Source organism: Rhinolophus sinicus, chromosome 15 (genome assembly GCF_057876585.1).
Source record: "Rhinolophus sinicus isolate RSI-liver-muscle chromosome 15, RSI-T2T, whole genome shotgun sequence".
Classification (NCBI taxonomy): Eukaryota; Metazoa; Chordata; class Mammalia; order Chiroptera; family Rhinolophidae; genus Rhinolophus; species Rhinolophus sinicus.
Genome location: NC_142515.1, coordinates 24,045,035 through 24,071,938, shown reverse-complemented (window position 1 = coordinate 24,071,938; position 26,904 = coordinate 24,045,035). Strand labels below are relative to the sequence as shown.

Below are 26,904 nucleotides of genomic sequence, written 5' to 3'. Positions count from 1 at the left end.
AGAGCCAGGGAAGAGATGCTGAGGACCTGAGGATACTGATGACTGAGCTGACCCTGAAGTGGCCATCTTTGCAGGAACCTGGTTGTTTTCTAAAGCTCATTCTTTAACATCCCCATTCACAGGGACACTGCATAGCTCTTTTATAAAATCCTGGGCCGGTTGACCTCAGGCTCCATAATCTTCAAGTTTGCCCAGTCTCTGTTTTTTTCATGTATAAAATGGAGGTAGTAATACCTATCTCATAGATATTTTGTGAGGATTAAATGAAATAGTGTCTGGCCCTTAGTGCCCAATATATAGGAGCAATGATTTTCCTTTTGACTTCCAAGATACAGCATTCTCCTGTGATGTCTCCCTCTCTTTGCTCCTTCTCCATATACTTGTCGGATCACTCTATTTCCAAGGTAGTCATCTTCAGCTTAGGTTGGTATTCAACCTCTCTTTTCATTCATTCTCATAATTTCACCTATGGCCTATACCCTGATGATCCCCAAAGCCCTATCTCCAATCCAGATCTCCATGGGTTTATAACTATGCAAGAATTCAACATATCTAAAACTCAGCATATCTAAAGCAGAACTCATCTTCTTTTCTTAAATCTGCCCTTTCTCTTCCCAATTAGACTGTAAATTCTGGGACAACAGAGACCATGTTGGGACATGGCTATACTCCTGGAGCCTAGAAAAATGCCTGGCACATAGGAGTTAAATATTTGCTGAAGAAATGAATGAGCTCTTTCATATCAACAAATGAATGTTATGACAAAAATGGCAAAGGCCTTGGGTTCCTTCTCCATCCTGGATTGCTCAGGGAGAAGCCACCTATGAGATCCTGGGATAACAGCTGGGCCTAAAGCCCTGGCTCCTCCTATTACACACACACACATGACTTTATTTCAATGGTTACAGGTAACATGAACATAAGGCACTTCCCAACCACGGGAAAGTATTTGGATTTTATTTGATAGTTTAAATGTTTTTGAAAATGTTGATAAACAAAAGCTGTATTTGGAGCTGGATGACAGACATGCCTTTACTATAGGATTTTCATCCTAGAATGTGATTTTTTCCAAAAAATATTCAATTTTAGGCCTCTTGCTACCAATAGGTTCCATGGGAATGCACAAAAAAGAGGCAGGAAAATAGTCCCCACGGGAGACTGTAGTTTCTTAAAAAACAGGCTGCTACTTCTTCCTGTGAAGTTCATAAAGTGCCTTTCCCTTTGCTTAGTCATCCAGAGTAAAGTCAAAGGGTTCAAAGTCTTTCCGGAAGCGGCGAGCCAAGGTCTCTTCCTCTTCCTTGCTGATCTGACACTGCCTCCAGTCAGACTTGTCAGGAATATTAAGGATGGCTTCACTGGCCAGGACCTCCCTGCAGAAAGAGTACAAATAAATCAAAATAGACAGTATCAGCCTGAACCCCCCCACCTTCCCCCACCATCACCATCCCGCTTCTTTTCCTCTCCACCAGACAGCTCTCCTCAGCATCACCCAAACAAGCCATGCAAATTCCTGACTTTACTCATACCATTTTGTCTTGCCCTGCGTGCCTCCTATGCCATTCTATCTATTAAAATTATACTCATTTTAAGTGACCAACTCAGATCCTATCTCTTTCCTAACCCCTCAAATCCCATTTACTTTTCTGAACAACTTGGAACTACATTTATTGGTACTTAAAGAAGCAACATGGCACCGAAGAGGGCAAGCCCTGGTGTCAGAAATATCAGAGACGATTCCGTTCCTAGCTCTGTCACTGACTGTCTATGACTTAAACAGAAGATTTCATCTCTGAGTCCTGATTTTCTCACCTATGAAATGCGAACTAAGGGTTTTGTGAGGTATGGAAATAACACAATAAAAGTACCAGACTAGCTCTGATTACATCCTACCTTAAACTCCAGTTTTGTCATCCCAATTAGACCATGAGTTTGGTAAGGGCATGGCGCAGAGTTGGGCACCTAGTATCACACCTCACTCTAACCTTCTGCCTCTCCTTTCAGCGGATTCAGGCGTATGTGGACACAACAACACAGGCTCAATACCAACAAAACTCATCTTGGCTCTTAGGACTCCAGTATAACTACATACAAACTCACACACAGGCTACCTTCTAATTGCCACTGCTTTATACTTCTACTTATTTTTACTTATGCTGATATATTAGAAGTAACTCTATGTACATCTATATGGTTCATTTTCCACTTTGAAGCTACAATAAATAGAAGAGTTGAAAATCAATCACATGAGTCTCCTAAAAGTCAGAGACCCTGAGCTCAAGTTCTATCTGCCTGGGCAAACCTTGAGCTGACTTCATCTGTAAAATGAAGATAGAACCACCTTTCTTGTACAGCAGCAGGAAAAAAAAAAGTCTTTTCAAGTATTTCATTAACTATAAAATGCTATGTAACTGTAAGTTAGTATTTTGAAAACTACTGTGCTGAAAATACAACTATCATGAGCATAAAATCATCCAGAGACTCTCTCTTGTAGGCTTATGTGCCTGTGTATATCTGCAATCACGTGTCTACGTCATCAGCGTCCACATCTGCATCTGTTGCTGAGGCAACAACAAAAAGATAATGTCAAATGCTTGAAGCTCCTAACATACTTGTTCTCATTTGTCAATGATATTTTTGAAAATGTAGACAACTACATTTACTGGACTTAATCCAATGGTGGCAATCTCTTGGAGGCTTTCCAAATTAGTCCAAGAAGGGCTTAAGGTTGACTCAAAGCTCAGATCTAATTGGGACAGGTGGGGGGAATAAAATGTCTGCAAATCACAGACACCAGCATCAGGTTATCTGTACTGCACATTTTCGACTCCCCTCCATATTCTATCTTTTCTTGTCAGCAAATTCCGATCTTCAGTCTTTGCCTAATTTATACCACTCCCTGTATGGTTTTATAGTCATGTTCTACCTGATATGAGGAGCAGAAATGATGCCTCATCCAGACCTTTAGGCCACTAGAGAATAATGAGGTTAAGAGCTCACATCCTGGGGTCCAACAGGCCTGGGTTTGAGCCTACCACTGTGTGACCATGGACAAGCTACCTAAGCATGCTACAGCCATGTTGTCCACTATAGGAGCCACTAGTCACATATAGATATTTAATCCTAATTAATTAAAATTAAAAATTGAGTTCGTAGGTCCTATCAGCCACATTTCAAGTGCTCATGGGTACATGTGGCTAGTGATTACTGTATCGTACAGTGAAGGCTTATAGAGCATTTCCATCATACCGGTAAACTGAGATGACAGTACCTACCGTACAGAGTTGGGAAGATTAAATAAGGCAATGCATGTAAAGTTCAAAGCACGGTACTTGCCACAGAGCATATGTTCAGTTAATGGTAGCACTTTATTACTTGGGCTAGAATGTTCACAGTTCAAGTTTGCTCTCTAAATCTCTCTGTCAGGCTCAACTTCGACCCCTTCATGAAGCCTTTCACCAAGCAGACATGAGCTCGCCCTTCTCTGAATTTCTAAAGTACATCGTTCCTGTACAAATCGGTAGTTACACAATAGTCATGGGGATGTACAGTACAGCATAAGGGATATAGTCAGTAATATTGTGATAACTATGTATGTTGTCAGATGAGTACTAGATTTATCGTGGTGATCACCTCGTAAGCTATAGAAATGTCAAAGCATTATGCTGTACACTGAAACTAATATAACATTGTATGTCAACTGCAATTGAAAAGTAAAAAATTATTTTAAAACATAAAGTACATTGTTCCTGAAGACTTTGTAATGGTACTTTTCACATTCTATACTATACTACTGTCATAAATGTAAATATCTGACTTGCCCTAACACTGTTGGTTCCTTGGAGCAAGGACTGGTTCATGTTTGGCTTTTTGATGAACTGTCCATGCATCCCACTACTTTGTTCAGAGTAGGTCTAACAAAAATACATGTAAAATAAGAAAAATATACAAACCTTCCAAACTGCAAAGGAAAATTCTTTTTAATTCTGTGGAAAAGCTTCTCTCCTGTGTCAAGCTCAACATAAAAATATGCTGCTCCTGGCTGTGCAATCTAAAGTAAACAGAGTTGCATGAGCACATACAATAATGCTTTAAAAAATCTAAAATCCTAGCTCACATCTTACAAGCTTTAATTTGGCAAAGAATTCAGTCTAGAAGCACAAGAGAAAGGATGTGAGCGGCTATAGATCCCAAGCTACTTAGTGGAACTAGAGTTTAAAAAGTCAAACTGACAGATATTACACAGGTCTTCCCAGTGGCACCCATCTTTCTAAGTTGCTGCCTTAGGAAGTTTCCAGTCTCTTGCTCTTATCAGGAAAGCACTGAGGCATTGCTGTAATGCCATCTTTGTCTACAATCTACTCAATACTCCATGCTCGAGTTCCAAATTGTCACCTGCCTATTTAACATTTTTGGAATGCCCTGCTAGTACCTCAGGCTCAACACGCCAGAAAACAGGTCTTTACTTCTTCCTGAACGTCACCTTTCCCTCCTGTTTTACCTGCTTGATGTCAGAGTGCTCTGGGATTTCCAACAACTCTATCTGCTGCTCCTGTGCCTGGGAAACGAAGGCATCTTTAATGTCATCAGTAGCGCAGAGGCTGAGTGGCACAGGAATGACCTGGGGGGCGGGAATGGGGTAAGGTGGGGTGAAGGATAGAAGAAATTCTTCGTGCAGGTCCCAGAGAGGTCATGCCTCCTATAGTTCCTGAGAAGTAGTAAATCCATCACAGGGGTGGTAAAACACCCCTCAGCAGAGATTCTCCTCAGGCCAGACAGGTCTATGTAGGCCTGTCTGTAAGGACCTAAACTTATGAGACAGTGAGCCACATGTGGGAGCCAATCTCTAATACGGGAAAGGCTAGAGAGAGAACTCTCTGTTATCAAGCCTTTGCCAGCTCCTATATAATATAGGTGGCAGAGTCAGGCCCATTTGAAAACTTAACAAATGTGCCAGAAAGAAAACCACCACAACTACAAACCAATTATCCATAACAAAAATGAGCTGCTAGCCCCATGCAGGCTCTGAGACTGTTTCCTACCTCTGAGCAGTCACTCATGTTGGGCATCACACATAATACTATCTCTCAAACTCTACCTATCAGGGCCCAAATCTTTCTTGGAACCTTGCTCAACTTCCCAATCCTTTTCTAAACAAGGCACTTACTGTCCGTGCAGTTCACTTACTGACCAGGCACTTCCCCCTGAGTTCTCACCAGAGACTCTTTAACCTTTTAAATGAACATTAGTTAAATATTAATGTGAAAATTCATGGTAAATATTTACTTTTATATTGGAGTCAAATATTTAAATCTTAATCAAATTAATTATTTAAATTAACATGATTCAAATGTTCATCAATATCCAGGTCCCTATAGGGCCCTTCCAAGTTCCTGGGCAGAGACTGCTTACCTGAAGCTGGAGGTGATGGCTCTTATAATTTCTCTCAAACAGAACACACCGTTTCCCTCGACTCTTAAAGAACTTCCTCAGTGTGGCCTTATACTTTTCCACCTCTTCCACCACCTCTGCTGAAAGCTCCACCACTGACTGGTAGTGTCCAATGGGCAGGATGAGGACATGGTCATCAGATAAGCCTCCTTTGGCCAAGGCAAGGTAGCACTGAAGACGAAGCACATAGAAGTGAGACATCAATACTGCACGTAAAATTCTTCAGGGAGAAAAGCCTATACAAAGAATGAGCCTGGGGGTGTGGAGACTATTACTCAAAGAGGCTATTAATAGAAATTCTCCAACTTTTAACTCGGATTTTTGAGGTTATAACAACATTCTCAAGTACCTGCTAAAGAATGAGATTAGACGCAACAAATATCTGTGCAAGTATCAAATGAGTTGGGAACAAATGAACAGCATATAAACAGGTTTTTGGCTTCAAACACATCCGAGCTGGAGGGGACCAGAACAACAGTTGGTTTTCTCTTCCAATCTTCAAACTTGAACAGAATTTTTCAGAAAGATACCACTTCCGATTGCCAAATGACCACCTTCCCTACAGTAATATCCAATCCCACTCCAATACTCCCCCCATGGCTCACAAAAAGGGCTCAGGTGACATGATTAGCAGACAATGTCGCTACAGCCTTAAGCTGCTGGCTAACTTCTACAAAATGAAAACAAACTCATAACCTAATGGGGTGAAAGGAAGGAGGAGAAACCTCCAACTCAGGTACATCCAAAGAGGCAGAAAACTATGGTTCCAACAATGGATGCTAGCCACTAAATAGCAACTAAAAATATTTGTCACAACTGAAACATGCAAGACTATTCTTTGAAGGGAAAACAGAGTGAACAGAGAAAGGCCAATGAATACCAATGCCCACAAACGAAGGTGCCATAGCTTTAGAAAAAACAATCCTAAGTCTATTTTTAGTGTGGTGGGTTCCAAGTTAAGGCTGAAGGAAGGAGTCATTTATTTTTCATCTACACTGAGAAAGTCCAACAGAGTGACAAGCTAGGTATCGGAAACACACTAAAGCATGATCATTCTTGATCTCGTCAGCATAGAGGACTCAGCACAGCTACGAAGTTAATTTTCCAGACAACCGAAGTTCATCAAACATCATAAGCACTACAACATTTTCTTAAGTTTTACAATAGCCAGTTTTGATTGTGTTTGTTATCAAAGGTTACTCTGGAAGCCTGAGTCTTCTAGCCTTTTCTGTATGTCAGAGGGTCACCACCATAAACAGTTTTTGTATTGGGATGTGCATGGAGGCTATTAACGCTTTCTAGTCACGACCACATAGCAACCCCCGATGCAGTACCTTCCAGGTCTTGTGAACAGTTTCACACTTGCCTCGTCTCCTCCTTCTCTTTCAAACCCTCACCTTCCAATCTGCTCTATACTTAAATTATCTCCAACTGTATCTCAAATGTAGAAATGGGACCTGAATGAACGATTCTCCCAGAGTAAAGTGCATGGACTTTGCAGTAGTGACTTGGAATTCTTAGCAGTCTTCCTCTCCTTTTACCAATGTGTGGCCATGGGCCATCAGCATATGTCTATGTATGCCCCTTGAGGAAGGCATGGCAAAGATGGAGAAAGCCAGGGGGAAAGGTAATGAGAGGAAATCAAGAGGAATGGGTGCAGACAGGGGACTCCAAACCCTCTGCCAGACACCCAAAGGTCACCAGAGTTTCCCAAGAGCTTTCCACCAAACAAAGGACAGTGTAGGTACACGTAGACTTGATTACTAGGTAGGCTCTAGGCTAAAATCCTTCTGTGGTCTCCTACTTGGGGTGCTGGGCTGGGCCACAATCGAGACCTGAGATGCTTTTGTCCCTCTAGCTTCAGGCTGAGATGAGAAACAAACAGGTTTCCTTGATTATCCCCTAGGCTCATGCCCAGGGCAATAGGAAAGTGAATGGAACAAAAAGGTCATTTCTTCGCGGGGCCTAGAACAGCACTGAGCTAATTTATTCATTCCAAACCTCTTTCCCACTCCGTGGAATTTTGAACCTACTGAAGCTTCCCAAACAGAAAGCAGTCCAAAGCCTGCCTGCCTTACCATACAAAGTAAGGTGTGGGAGAGAAGACTGGCATAAACTACTCCAAAGAGGAAAACAGGTCCAAAAGAGATAATCCAAAAAAGGGCATTCCCATAAAAGCAAGAGCTTTTCAAGTTTGCTCTTCTTCCCCGCAAAGAGTTCACCCACAGGCTCCATGGCCCAATTGTGCCACGGGCCTGGACCCCATTAGTCCTCCCTCTAGAGACAGGAGTGTACCAATAATAAAGACAAAAAAAATTAAATGTAAAAACTGAGACTATTCAGTCTGAAACAACAAAGGCAGGAGAGTGTGACTTAAAGAGTAAATAGGATGAAACTGAAACTCTAGTAGGTCAGTCTCTAGGAAGCCACGATAAAAGGCCCTCACACTGTCAGGATAAGTTGAGGAAAAGGTCACGCTCAGAAACAAAAATTAGAATAAACCAATGGAAAACCGATGAAAGTATCTGTGTGCAGAGGCACCACACATTGAGAAATGGTTTGTGACTATTTACTGGGAGACACACATACAACTTCATCAGTTTCCCAGAGCTTGAGTAAAAGCATCCTGAAGGTCATCCAGTTCTCAGTCTGATTCAGTGCTTACGAAGCAACCTTACAATGGTTACTTGGGTTCCCAGGTACCGATACCAGGAATGTGGCGATGGGGATTCCTGTCATTAGGAAGCTACTACTAGGCAACACTGAGAATTTACCGCTTTTTAGTAGGATGGAATAAAAATGTAAGAGTTCAAGAAGTTATAAAAGCATCGCCCTAGAAGATCCACACCTATTTGTCAGAGAGGGAGGTAGGAAGGGAGGTATCTTGTGAAACTGATACTAAAGGAGAACTGCTACAATCAAAAAGACAGACAATAAAAAATGGTGGTGAGGATGTGGCAAAACAGGAACCCTCATAACACTGCTGGTAGGAATATAAGATGGCGCAGCCATTTTGGGAAATAGTTTGGCAGTTTCTTAAAAAGTTAAACATAAATTTACCAGCAATCCCATTCCTAGGTGTCTATCCAAAAGAAATGAATACATATGTCCACACAAAGACATACATGCAAATATTCACAGCAGCATTATTCCTAATAGCCATAAAACAGAAACAACCCAAAAGTCCACTTATTGATGAACATATAGACAAAATGTATTATAATATATCCACACAATGAGATGCTATTTGACAATAAAAAAGAATGGAATACTGACAGATGCCATAACATGGCTGAGTCCCCAGAACATTATGCTAAATAAAAGAAGCCAGACACAAAGACCACATATTCTGATTCCATTTATATGAAATGTCCCTAAAGGCAAACCCATGGAGACAGAAAGTAGACTAGTGGTTGTGCGGGGCTGAGGGTGGAAATGGAGATTCACTGTAGCATGAGGGATCTTCCTAGAGAGATGGACATGTTTTAAAACTGTATTATATGATGGTTGCACAACTCAGTAAGCTAAAAACCGCTGAATTGCATACTTAAAGTAAATTTTATGATATGTAAAATTTAAGTGAATAGAAAGCAAACAGGTGTCTCCTTCTCTGTGAAAGATCCACGGAAGTAACTCACATGTGTGCCAATGTTGACCACCAAATGCTTCTCCACGTCAGGGCTGGCAAGGCAAAACCAGCAGGGTCCTGGAGGCTGAGCTTCATGGGGAAGAAAGCCAAATGTTACTATGGCCCAAGCATTCCTGCACATAATCCCCGTTGTCTGATCTTTAGATCCTGCAAAGGCTGGCCTACAGCACTGCCACGGGCAGTGGGCCTGCTGCACTCCCACTAGGACCACACACACTCCCCATCACCATTATAAGAAAACTAAACCTATAGTAGAAAAATTCTGAATTTGTAGCCATTCCACAGGTTGGTGATCCACAAATGATAACCACGTATTGACCAATGTAGCACGTAACTGGCAACAGGCTGCAATTGAAGAACATTGAACCGGGTGCCAGCAGCCCCAGTTCCAGTCCTAGTTACATGACCCTGGGCAGTCAGTTTGCCCTCCCAAGGTCAGCTTCTTCATCTTTGAAACAAAGGGGTGGATAGAAAGCATGTTAATGGAAGAGCCTTAAAAGTCTTTTCTAGCAGTTTGATTATTCTATTATTTTATGAACCCACATTGGTTTTGCAGGCTCTTCACCTCACATGTTTTACAGACATAAATGAAAGGAGCTTTTCCCACAGTTCTTACAGGAATAGTCTCAGATAGCCTCAAAGTCAGGCCATCTTTGTATTATTTCATTTTTATTATTGATCCTATGACTCAGTGTAAATTTTCCTCTGCCAGAAGAGGCTCTCTTAGCAATGCTGCTTCCCAAACAAGACCTGAAGTAACAGTTATTGCTCATATAGGAAACCGCTGGAACCAAGGTACTTACGAGGTTTGCGAGGCTGCTTTGGGTGAGGAGACTTGCTATCTCTGCCTGTAGATGAACGCTTCCTTCCCTGCGTTGCATTTAAATCAAAGAAAAATTGACAGGCTGGCTCTTCCTGGAATGGCCAAAGGTAGAAGAGTAAATGTTATTACACTAACCGTTAGACAAGTAGCCAACCATTCACATACAAAGGAACATTCCTGCCATGCCCTGTCTAGCTTTCCTCCTAGCCCTTTCCGCCTGGTCTAGAGAAAATGCCTGGACTCAGTCATACTTCTCAACATTTATCCAAGCTACCACCAAATTCACCTCTTTGGAAAAGCACGTTAACATGCAAGGCATAGAGCAATTCTTGCTTAAAACAACAATATGAACCCACCCAAATTTCTTTGCCTTCTCCTCTCAGTAGGGCCATACTGCAGCCCTAAATTTTACAGGTAAAACAACTCTAACTGTACTTTAATTAAAAACATGAGAAGGCTACTCATAAAAAAAGTCTGAGAAAGCAGACCATGCATACTAGTAAGGGAACTTGACATTCCTTAGTCCAGTGAGGAGAAAATTAATTTCAAAGAAGTCTATTTAGAAATTTCTTCAGAGTGAATCTTATTTACCTACTAGTACTCATTATAAAATCACAAATTACATTGCTATCAAGCAGTTGTTGGATCCTTGCCTGAAAAGTTAAGAATAGAGAATCCACTTTAGACATGGAAAAACCTAACATGTGTAACCCCAACATATGGACCAAGTTTAGACAAAGAAAGACTTAAAATATGAAACTGTTAACCCCAAACTACAATAAAAAACACTGAGTTTACTTGAAATCTAAGGCTTTCTAAATAACACCATGATGTCACAAGGAAAAAAAAGATTTAGATTCTAAGGAGAAAACTTGTCTTATGAATTAAACTATAACTGGCAAAAGGACACGTATAATAGACAATCCTGCCCAGAATAATGCCACCTCTCAATCAGAACATACCTCAGGGGCAGGAATTTGCTTTCCTAGGGATGCTTCCTTCCCAAGTTTTCTATAAGGGTTTTCAGTGACATCTGGAGGCTGTTTTACCAGTTCTGCTGCATCCATTAGTTTCATGGGAACAATACTGAATGCATAAAGATACTGTAGAGAAAAATAACATAATAACATTAAAGGGAAGTACTGTTTATCCAAACGTGATCAACCTGAGAAACTGAGTGTAGTTAAAAGGGCCGCAACTGGCCTATCTGTGGCTCAGAAAATACCTGGGAAATCAAATGCCAATTCAGTGATCTCTGCAGGGGCTAACCAGGGGCTGAAAAGCAACAAATCAAAGTCCCCATCCTTACACAAAACAACGAGGACTAAAGGGACTTGCTCCATAATCCTTGAAGACAAACTGCTTCTGTCTCTGAGTCCTTTATCTTTGTGTATTTTGTCAACAGCATCAGGGCACTGCCATTCTTTTTTCTAATGAAAACTAAATTGGACAACTTTGTGTTTCCCTCTCACATTATACAATTTCTGCTGTGTATGCCGATAAATTTTCTTAGGGACTAGTAGCAAAGAAATAAATATTCACACGAATATCTAGAATCTCAGACTAATGGCATAGATATTGAGACTTTAGATGATATATGAATAGATGCTTAACCTCACTACGGATCATGGAAATGCAAATAATTAATAATGATACATCATCTTCATCTATCAGAATGGCAAAAACTTTACTTAAAAATTTGATACTAACCAATGAGAATATGGATAGAAAACAAACTCATACACTGCTGGTGGGGATCTAAACTGGAACAAAATTTTGAGATGAATTTAATAATGCTTGCCAAATTAAAAAATGTACATACTCTGACTGAAGTATGAGTTGCTTAGGGCTGAGGCTAACACATTCCTGAAAGTAATGCAGTAAACTAAAAATACTCAGAGTGATATCTTGAAAACGCAGGGGGAAAAAATTACAAATCTAAACTTGCTAAGAATGCACTGGGCTTTAAAGCTTAAGATAGTATGGAAAAGACAAAATATGTATTTGCTTATCTTTTGCCTGTACATTGTTTACGGCATGCTATAGTGGAGTAATCTCCAGAGGATTTATCTATTTACCCACCTGACTAGCTGTTCTGATGTTAGCTGTCTCAATCCACAATATCCTGATTTGGGCCCTACAGAATCAGAAATGCTCTCAGGGAAGTAAGAAAAATAATGTACTTTTCTAGCATATTCTCCTTCTTTCACCTGCACTGTTTTCTAGTACAAAGACAGACTCCAGGTATCACTGAGATTTTCCAAAGCCAAGGAAGGCTTAGGTAAAACTGTGAGAGGACTTTATTATTTCTGTTAAATGAAGTTGCTAAAAGCAGCAAAGCAAGAGAACCTACCGTCTGAGGGCAAACTCGTGAATACCCACAGAGACAACCACGTGGAGGTGGGAAGAAAGAAACAGCAGTCATTTGAAATTTTGCCTTGGTTCCACTGGGCCTATTTTCCCAAGCCCTTCTCTAAAATCTCCCACAAAGGACCTATGGAAACCTGACCTTCCATTACTGTATCTTTACAAAGGAGTCACTGAGGTGCTGGGACACTGAGGTTGGGGAGAAGAGAAGATCTCAATGCTAAACTGGGCAAGAAAAACATTTATCAGGCAGACAATGAGTATCAACCTACCCACAAATACTCAATCTTTACCTTTTTCTTTTCTGGATTTCCAACATTTGCCAGAGCTATGAACCTGGTGGCATGCTGTGCGTTTTCCTGCAGAACGATGTGGTTTCTATAATATATTTGAGAGATTACCAGGTTACCAACAAACTTTACTTTTGATTTACAATTATAAAAGATGTAGACTCCACGGGGCCATGAAGAGAAACCTGAGTGCATCACCACCAGTAACATAATCTCAGATGTTACCTGTCCATCTAGTAGGATAAGCATCTCTACCTCCCAGGGCTGTTGTTACAGAAAAATAACATCATATATCTGAAAAGCACAAAAACTCCAACTTTCAGTTTTAAAAGAGTTGTAAAATTGGCAAAATGTTGGTAATTGCTGAAGCTGGGTGATGAGTACAAGAGAGTTCATTATACTGTTCTCTCTTATTTTGTGTAATAAAAACTTATAATAATGAAAACCAAAAAGAAATGAGTTTTAAGTGGGAAAAAAACATGCTTCAAATAATAATACATAGGATGATTTCATTTTTCTAGGAAAAATATAAAAATACATGAGTATCTACTATTTCATACAAAAAATACGGGAACTGCATATACCAAAATATTTTTTGAGCTTTCTGTTTTATAAGTATTCTATATTGAGCAATTATTTGTAATTAAAAAGAAAAAAAAAGTTATGGCATATTTTTTTTTATTTTTAGCGAGTTGACCATTAACACAGATGCCAATCCTTAGGAGTTCTTTACTTTCCTCATGCCTCAGAAATTTCCTGAATCTGTCACAAAATACAATTTTATTTTAAAATCTAGTATACCATTTTATATAAATAAATACACAAACACCGATTTTATATTCACATTAGTGAAAGGAAATAAATCAAAATACAGTCTGTCTGCTACAACTTGTTTTTTCTAAGGAGAATAAGTACATTCATAGTGGGTAAATGGGACTGATATCATTATAAGGTAAAAGTCATGCTGTTTCATATGCAACTTTCACCAACTTTTATGATTAGAACAAGTTTAGTCATAATTAAATGGAAGTTTTAACAATACATGAAGACATTAAGGAATATCCTGAGAAGTGTCTTTCTTTCATGCAAACAGTGACTAGTGCAGTGACCTCAAGAACTGCTAACCCTTTCCACTGTTCAGCTATCCAGGTGTAATAGGTAAAATAAAGGCCCTCCCCTCCCCAAAGATGTCCATGTTCTAATCCCATAACCGGTCAATGTTAGCTTATGCAGCAAAGGGAAATTAGGGTGACAGATGGATTTAATCACTTGCTAATCAACTGACCTTACAATAAGATGATCCTGGATTACCTGTATAGACCCAACATAACCACAAGGGTCCTTAAAAGTGGAAGAAGGAAGCAAAAGAGAGTCAGAGGGAAGTGACTATGAAAGAAAGTGAGAGTGGTAAGGATTCACACAGGGCAGGGGGCTTTAAGACAGAGCCGGGGAGCCATGAGCCAAGAACATAGGTAGGTGGCCTCTAGAAGATGAAAAAGGCAAAGAAACAGATTTCCCCCTAGAGTCTCTAGAAATGAACACAACCTGCCAACACTCTGATTGGAGCCCAGTGAGACCTGAGCCAAACTTCTAACCTACAGAACTGTATGATAATACAGTTTTAAGCTATACAAAGTTTGTGGTGATTTGTTATAGTAGCAATAGAAAACTCATACACAGGGAAACTGCAAGTACAGATAAAGAAGTTGGGAAGATGTGTCCCTCATTTATTTTAAAATAAAAATGACTGATGAAGAATGCTACCTCTGAGTGGTGTTTTTAATTATGATAAATTGCTCCCCAAAGGAGGAAGCATAAGACTCACAATACAGGGATGCAAAGCATCAACTGACTAATTCTAGGTACAAACGTTGGTCGAGATTTAACCATACTGTTATTTTTTTATCATGATAGTTACGGGTTTTTGTTACAGCTCTGGTTAAAAAGCTGTATAGGAGTTTGTGTTGGTTTTTTTTAACAGCTTTTATTAAGAGCTAATTCAAATACTACACAATTCACCCATTTAAAGCATACAATTCAATAGTTTTTGGTATATTCACAGAGCTGTGCAAACATCACCACCATCTAACTTTAGAACATTTTTCATCACCGGAAAAAAGAAACCCCATACCTGTTAGCAGTCATTCCCCATTTCCCTCTAACCACTTCTCGACATCTCTCTGGATTTGCCTACTCTGGGCACTGCATATCAATGGAATGATATACTATGGGGTCTTTTGTGTCGGGCTCCTTTAATTTAGAATAATGTTTTCAAGGTTCACCCATATATCAGTACTCCATTCCTTTTTCTTCCTGAATACCATTCCAGAGTAGGGATATACATACGTGTACCTTTTTTTTTAATCCATTCATCAGGTGATGGACATTTGGGTTGTTGCTACTTTTTGGTGATTATGAACAATTATGAATAATGCTGTTATGATCATTTGTGTATAAGTTTTGTGCGGACTTATGTTTTCATTTCGTTTGGAACAGGAGTGGAATTGCTGGGTCATATGGTGACCCTATGTTTAGCCCTTTAAGGAACCACCGAACAGTTTTGCAAAGCAGCTGCACCATTTTACATTACCCCCAGCAATGATGCGGGTTCAATTCCTCCACATCGCTGCCAATACTTGTTATCATTTGACGTTTTGATTAGAACCATCCTGGTGGGTGTGAAGTGGTAGGTCATTGTGGTTTTGATTTGAATCACCCTAAAAGCTAATGACGTGAACATCTGTTCACATGCCTATTGGCCACTGTGTATGTTCCTCAGAGAAATGTGTATTAAGATCCTTAAAAGTTGAATAGGTTTTGTGTGGTTTGTTCCCATAAACTGTTTTCAATGCATGACATCAGAGGACAACAAGCTTTTCTGGAATGTTATATGAAGACATACGAGGAAAATCTGTATTACCTATGGTTACATCTTAGGCTATGGTATTATGGGCAAAGGGCAGGTTATTTTCTCCTTTTTGTTCACCTATATTTTTTGAACTTTCAACAACACATATGTTACTTTTGTATAAAAAAACGTTTTCATAAATTATTTCAGGGATTGTCTATGACCTTTATTTTATAGTGAAGATAATTCAGAGTTAACTCTAATCACTGGTTTTATTTTCTCTGCAATACATCCTTTAAAAACTCCACCTCCAAACTCTAAAATTAAAGAAGAAAAAAGAAAAAGAAAAAAAGTGATACAAGTTCTTGATTTCCAAATTGAAATACTTCTCAAGTGATTATACTGATCTGAAGACTGTACGAAGAGTACTGTTTGACCTGATCAAACAGCAGTTACTATGCTACACCAAGCCATGATGACTAAACAGCACTGTCACCTCCCTAAAAGTGGAAGAAGGAAGCAAAAGAGAGTCAGAGAGAAGTAACTACAGAAGAAGGTGAGAGTGGCAAGAAGGATTCACACAGGGTTGGGGGCTTTAAGATAGATCCTCAAACCTTTCAGGAGCTCTATACAGTGCAATCCCTTGTATTTCAAATTAGGAAACAAACTCAGAGAAGCTGAACAACTTGAGAGTCATTTCAGTGCCAGAGTAACTAAAAAGAACTAAGATGTTATGTGGCTGAAATGAGCATGAGAAGTTTACACAGAAGATCCAAGGCAAATTCTTCAAAAAGCCAAAAAGAACGAAATGCTACTCACCGATATGGAAGCCTCTCATAGTAGGTCTTTTCCAAAGCAGCAAAATGGTATCTTGGTTTCAAGCCTGTGGCAAGACTGGAGACCAAAGCAGAGCCACACTTTTTGGTATCCACTTCTCCCTAGTAAATAGAAACTTAGTCATCTTAACGAATTGAAGAGTTACCCAGAAATGCAAAGAAATAACAAGACACTTTGAAGTCTCTGATGTTTCTATGTGGATACAAATATAGGCAGTAGGATTTGCATAGTAAATTCCCTACTTACCGCAACCAGAGAAATCTCAAACACATATGGGGGAACTGGGCTAGTAGGAATGCAGAAATAGCAACAATTGCTGGAAGCTCGAGGTTAAAAGGTAAGTCCTCCATACTAATACCTGAAACAGGGTTTATTAAACCTACTAAAATCTTTTTTGGAACATAAGCTTTCCCTCTCTGAAGCCCACAGACAGTGCTTCTATAATTTGCTTTGTTGTGTGCCTATAGTTCTGACCATGCAGATAGTCAAGGCAGAAAATGAAACTTAAGCTAGCTTTCAGGGCCCCCAGGATCCATAGAGTATTTCCTATGGAATATTCAAGGACTTCGGGGGCTCTATACAGTGCATCACATAAGCACGCAATCCTTTATTTTGCTTCTGTCAGGGAAGGCATGCTTTATGGAAGGGCTAACCATACCCTTGTTGTAAAGTTTGTAACAAAGTTTGTCCAAAGTTAGGCTTGTTCCCAGGACATCCCCAGCTTCCATTAACAACAAATTGTGTCATCTTTCATCTCTGAGGTTCTCTATGAACTCTAAGAGAAGTTATTAGCTGTAAATAAAGAAATCACCAAAGCCAATTTTCCACTAAGTAAAGCAAGAACTTCCTTGTCTTATGCGCACCTCGTTCAGGTTTCTGCTGAAGGGCAGGGAGTTGGTCTTGAGGTTAGTTGTACTAGTATCTTAGGGACTGGTGAACTATATTGTTTTTTCCCCTATGTCATGTATGGTTATTTATAAAGGTTAATCAAAATCCTTTTTTAGCACCCCTGAAATAAAGGGCCCTCATTCTTCTCATTCTCCCTTACAGAGCATCACATTCCGCTGTCTCCCATCCGTCATCAGCTTAGTAATCCGGTGGACCTTCCCTCACTTTGCTGTATCCTCTACACTGCAATTGGCACTGCCCTTTGTACTCTAGGTAACAAATAACCATGGACTTGTGGGAATACAGCATTGTCCCTTTTCCTTTCCGCATCCTCCCTGACAATACCTGGTATCTTGTTTGCCCTTTTGGTCATAGACACATTGTGCGGAAGTGGCAGACACTGCTCTACAAGACCCTTTTCTGGATCATCACTGATAACTCGGCATCTATCAATTGATATGCCCCAAATACATTTACATTTCCCTTCACTGAAGCTCAGCTGATGCTTTCTGCCCTATACACACCCTTTCCATGTTCCTTAGGCTTATTTCTACCAATACAGTATTTCCCAGCCCATGATAGCTGTCACTCACTAAGCTGGTGTATATCCTCTTTTAGATTGCTTATAAAAATATTAAGATCAAGTGCTATGGTGAGCTCCAATGCATCCCAACATTAAAGCTTTCATATTAGAGAAGCACCAAGTGTTCAGTATCTCATTTCCCATCTTTAGATCTTTCAATCTTCGATCCCATGATTCCATTTTTAAAAAACAATTTGACAGCCAAAAAGCATAATCTATAATGGAAGGGGGAAAATACAACTACACAGCTGCCGCTAGCTGTAAATCTTTTCACTAAAAATTAGTAAACCCTCAAAACACATTAAGAGGAAGCTTGAGGGCACCTGAAGCAGAGAATATAAAGAACCATTCATTTATAACTAAGATTTCAGCAATCTCATCTGTGAATCGTACTTTCTATAAGATCGACTTTTGCTTTGTTGGTATAGTTTTAGGCATCCTGAAGACATTTACAGATTTCTACTGAAAGGTTCTAAGAGCAGACATACTCAATATAAAGAGCAAACGAAGCCCAAATTAAGCCAGTGCAATTTACTTTTAGAAATTCCAACTGAACAAACACTACTCACAGAAGAGTTCCCAAAGTTCCCCACATACTTGGGCCATGGGGATGTGAGCAAGATATCGACACCCTTAAACTGGGATGTTGAACACAGCATTGTCCTCAGGGAAGACACATCCTTGGGACTAAAACTGTAACCTGGGACCGGCTCATTTGAGGACTCTGTCCCACTGAGGTATACAATCTGCAGCCCCGAGCTTCCAGTGAAGACACCTTTACGACCTGGGTTCAAAGAAAAACAGACAAGTTTTAATCCCGACTGCAAAATGAAATGTCACGATGATGATGCATTTCTCTCCCCAGGCCATGACTCTCCTACCTCTCTGCCATTCAACATGTCTGAATGAGTGTAACTTCTCCTAGAGCCCCCTTCTGGCTGCGAGGTCTCAGTGTTGCATGGCTCCAGCAGTATTTCTGTTCAGTAAGAGCAGCCCTTATGTGCATGCTGCTGGAGCCCACCGGCCAGTCCGTCTACTCCAGGAGCCTTACAAATGAAAAAAAGCTGCGAAGCACTAATTAAGAGAAAGGCTTTCTGCCTTCTAGAGCAGACTCTACATGGATTAAGAGCAACCCAGACACCTGGACATAAGGAGAGACAATGAGAAGGCAAAATAACTGCAGTTCTGAGGTGAGGTGCATAGTCTGGAAGAGATGTACTCTTCATATAGGCAGCAGCTTCCAATAAGGGAAAACATTTCAAAAGAGCAACTGTTTGGGAAAAATTAGACTCTACCCTCTTCTCAATTTATTTCTCACTTACGCCTTCGAGACCTTGCTCCATCAGTTTTCACCTTCCCTTCATCTACTGAGTTTCTTTTCAACTGGCTCTTTCCACTCAGAAAATAGAACATTAAGCATACTAATTAATACATACACTAACTAATAAAGGAACATACTAACTAATAAACATGCATACTAACTAAGAAAGGAACACACATACTAACTGATGAAATTTCTTCCCTTCAGTTTCAAATTTCTCAAAAGTAGCCTATCCTCTCTAAGTGTTTTATCTCTTAATTAGTTCCTTAGTCCCCACTGCAATCTAGTTTCCCTCACCTACCCATTCACTTAGAAGTCACTGATCACCAATGGTCTCTACTCTGGAAACTATTCTCTCTCCACTCAGAATCTATGAACTTGATAATATTTTTACCTCTCCCCACACTCTTCTAATCCCTTTCACCTCTCTTTGCTTACCCTATAGCTGAAGATACATGACCCCACCACAAGGTACTATTGTGTTTCTCCGAAAACAAGACCTTCCCTGAAATTAAGCCCCAGTTAGATCATCAGCCAGACGGATGCATTTAGTACATTATGACTATGTTCCAGAAGATGACATGACTGTATTTGAATAAATGTAGATTGCTGTATATGAAAAAATAAGACAGCCCCTGAAAATACGCCCTAATGCATCTTTTGGAGCAAAAATTAATATAAGACCCAACAGTTTGATCCTCTTCTGAGCTTTATTTTTCATCTTTACGGGACCAACTCCCCAAAATCTATACTCTTCAACACTGACCTTGTTTATAATTCTAAAAAGATCATCCAACATATGTTGGATGTTCTGCCAGTACTTCAAGTTCAGTATCACATGTTCACTGTACAGTTCATTGTTTGCTCCTCCTACTGGATCTCAAAAAATCTTTCACAGAAATAACCCAAATACTTCAGCTGTTCTTCCCACTCCTGGTACTAAATTCATATGGTAAAATGGCTACCATAAACATCTACAGCTGTGGTCTTAATCCAAATCTAATAACTACAGTGAGAATCGCCATAAGTCAGGCCCATGTTAGGAACTACAACAAAAGGATTTCAAAATGTGTATCTCACAACTGTGGTTAAAAACAACAAACAAAAATCTGTCCCTCGGGGCCGGCCCAGTGGCTCAGATGGTTAGAGCTCCATGCTCCTAAATCCGAAGGCGGTTCAATTCCCACAGGGGCCAGTGGGCTCTCAACCACAAGGTTGCCAGTTCAACTCCTCGAGTCCCGCAAGGGATGGTGGGCTGCGCCCCCTGCAACTAAGATTGAACACGGCACCTTGAGCTGAGCTGCAGCTGAGCTCCCGGATGGCTCAGTCGGTTGGAGCACGTCCTCTCAACCACAAGGTTGCCGGTTTGACGCCCCCCAAGGAATGGTGGGCTGTGCCCCCTACAACTAGCAATGGCAACTGGACCTGGAGCTGAGCTGCACCCTCCAAAACTAAGACTGAAAGGACAACAACTTAACTTGGGGAAAAAAAAAAAGTTCTGGAAGTACACACTGTTCCCCAATATAGAAAGTCCTGTTCCCCTTCCCCAATAAAATCTTTTTTTAAAAAAATCTGTCCCTCAATTTTTTGCCTAAAGGCATCCCTCCCACATGATGGAAACAAGTTGAGGCTGCTTACAGGAAGGCCAGAGTCAGATGTGGAGAATAAAGGTCAAGATGGACTATGGTGAGGAGGGAGAGGAAGGGCATTTACAGCAAAGATGATGTATAAGCGTTCTAGAGAAATGAAAGACCAAGAAAGAGGAAATATGAAGAGCAGTGGAGCCATTTTAGGAAAGAAAAAAAAAAAATGAGCTGAATGATCCAAGAGGCTATAGACTGACAACAGGTGACGGGAAAACAAAAGCAAAAGTTGACAGTGCTTTTTAAAACAGCCAAACATTGAATGAATCACTAGAAGAGATTCAGAGGTGTGGAGACAAAACAACTTTAACCTGGAATTAAAGAGTGGACCTGGAACCAGAAAAAGGACAAAGGGACGGGGAAAATCCAAGGATCAGAACTCAAAACTTGAGTTCCCAAAACCTTAGTGAAAGCCAGAAGTATAGCTAGTTAGGACTCTAACAAGAAAGGTGTACATATATCTAGCAATGTTATATGGTGAAACCACACACATGGAAAGTTTTTTTAACATAATTTATACCTTAAGTACTCGATACACTGTAGTCAAGTCCTCTATTTGGTTGAAAGAGTATGCATTTGTTTTTGGGAACATAAGGAGATTGGAGGCAGGTAAGACAGACCACAAAGGAAAAAAATGCCATAGTCTTAAGGGTATAGACACAGATTTTGGGAAAGAAACACCCATTTTCTCAGGCAGTTAATGGCAGAAAAATCTAGCTATATATTTCCTAGGATAGTAATTCCTAGGGACACTTTATTATGTTCATTACAAACATAAAAAAATATCCACTTACCCAGATAAGTAATGTTTTCAGCTAATTCACACCCATCAGCATCTTGGAAATATTTTACTGTTTCCTGGTTGTTGGCACCTAGCACATATGTCTGAATAGGAGCTAGTGAGAGAAGCAGACAAAACACCACAGAGTTTACCAGAGTTTGAACTTGAGAAATGCTTCCCTATACGAAAGATAATCATAGCAAAAGTAACGAGTCTGTAATCCTATAGGTCGAACATGCTCACCAATTAGGATATCCAACTCTCAACCTGTAGCTAGCCTATTAAATGGTATCACTAGGTTGATGAAGTGACATTTTAAAGAGGATCGTCAATGTATAATTAGGAAAACATAGACCCTAAAGAGCTTCATAAAAAAACACTAGTTTTGGAAAAAGCAAACGGCACATATGTTGCATTTATTTAATTCCTGTTTCCATAGAAGAGAATGATTTTTCTGAAACTAAATCCAACCAAATTCAAAATGGGAACATGTATGCATACGCATCCTTCCCAGCTCCATGCAGAGCTCAAAGGGCAATTCTTAAATAACTAACACGTGTGAAAAAAAGGAAGAAAAAAAACAGCAAGAACTGTGCAGCCTTGCAACTTTGTTAGAAACCATTTGTTAAATAAAAATAACTTCCATACCTTTTTTGATGCCAGTTTTATACTCCTCCCATTCAGCATTTGGAGTGGAGCCAAAGAAATTTCCTACACACAACAGCAGCTAAAATGAGTTTTTCAAACAGATATATGAGATTTTTTTTTATTAGCACATAATTGCTAGTAACATTATTCAGCTAATTATCCTAAGTAATGGTCATAAACCAGGTTTTTTCCTTAATCAAATTGCAGAATTTCAATACATAAATTCTTCAGCAGCAATTGCAATGGTTACTCTGATTCTATAAACTACGAAATTTTGGCTCACTGGCTGTCAAGTTCAAGTTGGGGATGGGGAAGGAGGGGTCCAGGGAAAGATGGAGAAATCAACCTTGAAGAATCTCTTTGTGAAATACAAAACTTTAATTATTAGATACCCTGAGAAATACAAGGCATAAAAGACATATTCCTGCCTGTTGCCTTTACTTAAACTTTAAGCCAATCAACCTATTATCCCCATATCTATAATACTCTTCTGTATTCTAGTTTACAGTCTATTTGGGAACCACATATAACATTTATATAAGGTTCTCTGGTTTGTGAAGCATTTGCTCGTATGTTGTCAGACTTAATCTGTACTATACAGTCATGAAATACATCTGCGCTTCCCAAACCCAGTGGTCAGAGTCACGTAGGGATGTTCCACTAGTCTGTTTTCAGTTTGGTATACAGTAATAAAGTAACAAGACTGACATTCGAAAAGCATAAAAAGATAAACAGATCTCCCTTCTCCCACCACTCTGCAGCTATAAGTTCCTAGGTTCACAAAAGAAACTCAATCTAACAAAAAAAAGAGAGTATGTGTTCAATCAAGAAATGAATAAAGGAGCCCAAACTTTATTTGGGTAAGCTTGACTGCAACAGTAAAATTAAATTCAGTAAAAAGAAACATCTTACGTCAAAGTTTCCACTTTTCTTCTGAATTGCTCGAACTCTATTGAATAAAACATCAAACTTTCCTTCAACATCTCCACAAGCCAAGCTGCAAACAAAACATAAACATTAAGACAATTCAGGCAATATGAATAGGCCTGCCAAGGTTGGTATATACTAGTCTTCCTGGATTAGGCAGATACGTGACCTAGTCTCTCCGAGGTTTCCTGAGAGGTTCAGTGCATGTGAACTATTAGTGTCCACTGGGCAGCTCCAGCTAAAGGTCTCACCAACACCGTTAACTCACCATATCTAAAATTTAGCTATCATTTCCTCCAAAACTGAACCAGTTTCTTCTTCTCACTTCCCAAGTCTTGTGGATTGGTCTATCACCAACTTGGTCACCGAGCGTCAAAAATCTCCCCTCCAGTCACCAAGTCCCGTCAACCCCTTTTTCCAAACATCTTACACACCCATTCTGTCCTTTATATTTCCACTGTCACCATCTTAGTACAGGGCTGCAATCATCCATTCTACAAACACGTACTGAACGCCTACAATATGCTAAGTGCAATATGCCAAATACTACACTAAGGACATGTTAGGAGTACAAAGAGGAGGAAGACCCAGTTCAAGCCTCAAAGAGTTTACAATCAAGGAAGGGGAGATATTCTGATAGTTAATTTACATGAAAAGGGCTACAATAGGAGGTATGTGTAATGTGTTATGCGGCAGGGAGGTTGAAAGTGACAACAGCTAAGGTTCATAAAGCAGACTGGCCCAAAGTTGTAAAGTAGCTTGTTCTAGCATCTCATTTCTGACTTTTTATAGTTCTGATTTATATGGTTTTCCCACTTTTCATGTCATGTTCTTAATGTCTTTTAATTCGGCTTGAAATATAGTTCTTACTGTTTTGCCACTATGTGTTTCTGGCAAGCTTTTATTGTCCATAACACCAAACATTTTCAAGCTGGGTAGTGACATGACCATATTTGTTTTAGAAAGATCATTTTAGTAACAGCGTGAAAGATGGTCTGGAGGAACAACTGACTGTAAGCAAAAACATAAGCAAAAAGGGCAATGTCAAATGAAGATGCGGGAGAGAAACAGATGAGAAATTTAGAATTCTAAAGACTGAACACGAATTGGAGAGGGAGAGTGGGAAATCAGGGAAAAGCATGGAGCAACTGACTCCTGTGATACAGAGAGAAATATAATAAACCTGGTGTTGGACACAAAGTAGAGAATACACTTACATTTCCTCTGATGCCTTCTCCTCTTCCAATCTATCCTTCATACATACACCCAAGTCTAACACTCAAAAACATTAAGAGAACTCAGCTGCTTGCAGAACCACACAGCCTTCCACAAGTCCCTCATCTCTTCCCAGGGCCTTCTCCAAGTTTCTCTAACAGAAACGTTCCCTACTGTCGATCTGATCAGTGTCTGCGTCTGCCATTCCCCGGGGTAGTTACTTCTCCTAACAGTCCCACCTACCCAACCTAAGTCTAAATTTTTCCCATCCTTCAAGGCCTAACACATCTCTCAAGTCTTCCCGACCAGCTCAGAAAGTCACTCTCGAAACTTCAGAAATCCATGCAGCATTTCAGAGCATGCTCTGTAATACTCTATTAAGCATTTTTATTAATCTTCAGTGCACCACTTCTTCTAGGAGGCCCTGCGGTCACCATCAGTCTTCAATTCTTGGTGCTTCCACGGGATCCTGCACTTCCTCTATCACAGAAGTTGTCACATGGAATTATTTGTTTCTGGGAGACCCATGGCCAGTTTGTACTTCAAAGGACACCTCAAAATTCATCATCTCCTCATCTGGGCCCTCTTCCAGTGTTTCCTATCCCACTGAAAAAAGATAGAAATCGAGGACCCCAACAGGGCCAGCTCCTTCTCACTTACAAGCAAACCATCTCTAAGCCCTGTTGATTTCATCTCCTTAATAAACCATGAATTGCCTGCATTTTTCTTCTGTTATCACTCTGTCTAATCCTAGCTGTCGTCTACTTTGGCTCTAACTTGTTCTCCACACTGCTGCCAGAATCGCTTTCCAAAATGAAAATTTCTTCACCATTTCAATGGCTTTTTAAGGATAAAGATAAAAATATTAATCAAGGCTCAATCCTCACTCCCCTGATTCCTCACATGGAGGCAAATACTCCTCCCAGAACTGTGAACTTTCTCTTCCTGACATTTATCACTACCATAATTTTACATTTATCTGGACTCTTTTATTATTCTGTTGTTCCTCTGGACTATTCTCTACATTAAGGCAGGAATTCCATCTGTGCAACGCCTAGCACAGCGCCCGGCTCACTGCGATTGTTCAATAAATATCTGCTGCACATTTGCTGAATGGATGAAGTCCTGTCTTCACCACCTCACCCCACGCCCCGCGCAAAGAAAAAGTGCGCCAGGGCAGACGCCCTATCTATCGATCCTGTCCAGGGCCCAACGCTGGTCCCATGCCTAGAAATTCTGGTTAATAAATCGAGTGCGGGGAGAAATGAACAGGGGTTGATGTGTCAGAAGCCAGCGCGGCCTAACACGGAGGAGGCCTGACACTGGGAGCTTCCGCGCCTCCCAGCACGTGTCACCAAGAGTCCCCCTCGGAAGCGAACACAGCCGTGAAAAGAGATGGACCGCAGCCAGGCAAGGACGTGAGGGGAGCGCTCTAGCTGCGGCCCCGCTCCCGCCCCCGCCTTTTCATCCCCGCTTCGCGCCTGGAGAAAGACCCTCTCGGGCAGACACAGGCGCGCGTGCACACACGCACACACGCACACGCACACACACACACACTTCCTATTCAGGGTCACTCACAGGCGCAGTGGTTTTTGAGCCATCGGTCCCAACAGCCCGGCTTAGAACCACCACCAAAAACTAGGAAACCGGCTCCGCGCACCTCAGACATACGCGGCCGCACTGCAATAAGACATCAGCACACCCCAGCCAATGAAGGGTCAGTGATGTACGGCAAGCGCCGAGGCCCAGAAGCCTCTCTCGGGTGGTTTCGCCTCGGTGAGGCATTAAGGAGAGCAGAGGAAGGGGAAATGAGAAAAAGGAATCCCATTAAGATTTTTTATTTCGGGGCAATTGAAGTTATTGAGCTGCTAGGAAGCTCTGGGCACAATGTTGGGCCCTAACCTATCTTTCTAGTGGGCAAGACAGACGCTTTTTGCAAGTTTTTAATCTGTCCAAAAGTTAAAGGAATAATGGCCATCGCCTTGATTCAATTAGTCTCAATATGTTGCCAAATCTTCTCCCTTTCTCTCCCTCTTTCTTTCAAGGTGCACAAGCACTTTTATTCTCACTGAGTCATTTGAAAGTAAATGGCAGACATCAGGGATACCTCTGCATGGATTTCCTAATAAAAACATCTCCTACTTAACTATAACACCGTTAACACACCTAAGAAAATTAACAGTAATTCAATAATATCACCTAACACACATCCATATTTTAAACTTCCTTAGTCCCCTCAACTTTATTTTATACCTTTGTTTTCATTCAGGATCCAGTCAAGTTTCCCACTTGCATTTGGTTCTATCTCTAATCTCTTATCTAAAATAGTCCACCTACCTTTTTGGTTGTTTTTCATGACATTGACTTTTTGGAGAGTTCAAGCCAATTGGTAGGTGCAGCAGCAAGGGGCTACGTTTTAAGTGGCCACAGAATTTGGGTGTCCAATACGCATTCACCATGCACGCTGAGACAGAGTTGAGGCAGCAAAACACTGTTTATTAAGTGAAGCAATAAGTGAAATAGACAGAATAAAGCAAAATAAGACAAAGAGCAACAGTGAGTTCTCACCACCCGAAGAGTGTTTCCAAGGCGCTGGGGAACCGAGACAGCGTCTTGGCTTCAGGTGTGTCCATGGC

At 40.5% G+C, this 26,904-nt stretch overlaps 1 protein-coding gene and 1 non-coding gene across 6 annotated transcripts; both read right to left on the bottom strand.

The window, feature by feature from the left end:
- Positions 1–936: 936 nt before the first annotated feature.
- On the bottom strand, positions 937–25,980 carry CWF19L1 (CWF19 like cell cycle control factor 1). Of its 5 annotated transcripts, none has more exons than XM_019724888.3 (14): positions 25,847–25,980; positions 23,039–23,123; positions 22,127–22,205; positions 21,492–21,593; positions 18,303–18,517; positions 16,245–16,363; positions 12,581–12,665; positions 10,883–11,023; positions 9,901–10,012; positions 9,087–9,166; positions 5,410–5,619; positions 4,499–4,618; positions 3,951–4,048; positions 937–1,370 (listed from the first exon to the last, which is right to left on the bottom strand). In XM_019724888.3, exons 1-14 carry the CDS (start codon positions 25,867–25,869, stop codon positions 1,226–1,228), a joined length of 1,614 nt encoding a protein of 537 aa, XP_019580447.3. In that variant the 5' UTR covers positions 25,870–25,980; the 3' UTR covers positions 937–1,225. The 5 variants fall into 5 exon arrangements, with proteins under 5 accessions (XP_019580447.3, XP_019580450.1, XP_019580448.1 ...); XM_019724891.3 differs by having other exon boundaries at positions 18,331–18,517; XM_019724889.3 differs by having other exon boundaries at positions 25,929–25,975.
- On the bottom strand, positions 4,826–4,973 carry LOC141572975 (small nucleolar RNA SNORA12). The gene has a single exon (XR_012498564.2). It is a non-coding gene; the product is annotated as a small nucleolar RNA SNORA12 (small nucleolar RNA).
- Positions 25,981–26,904: the final 924 nt, after the last annotated feature.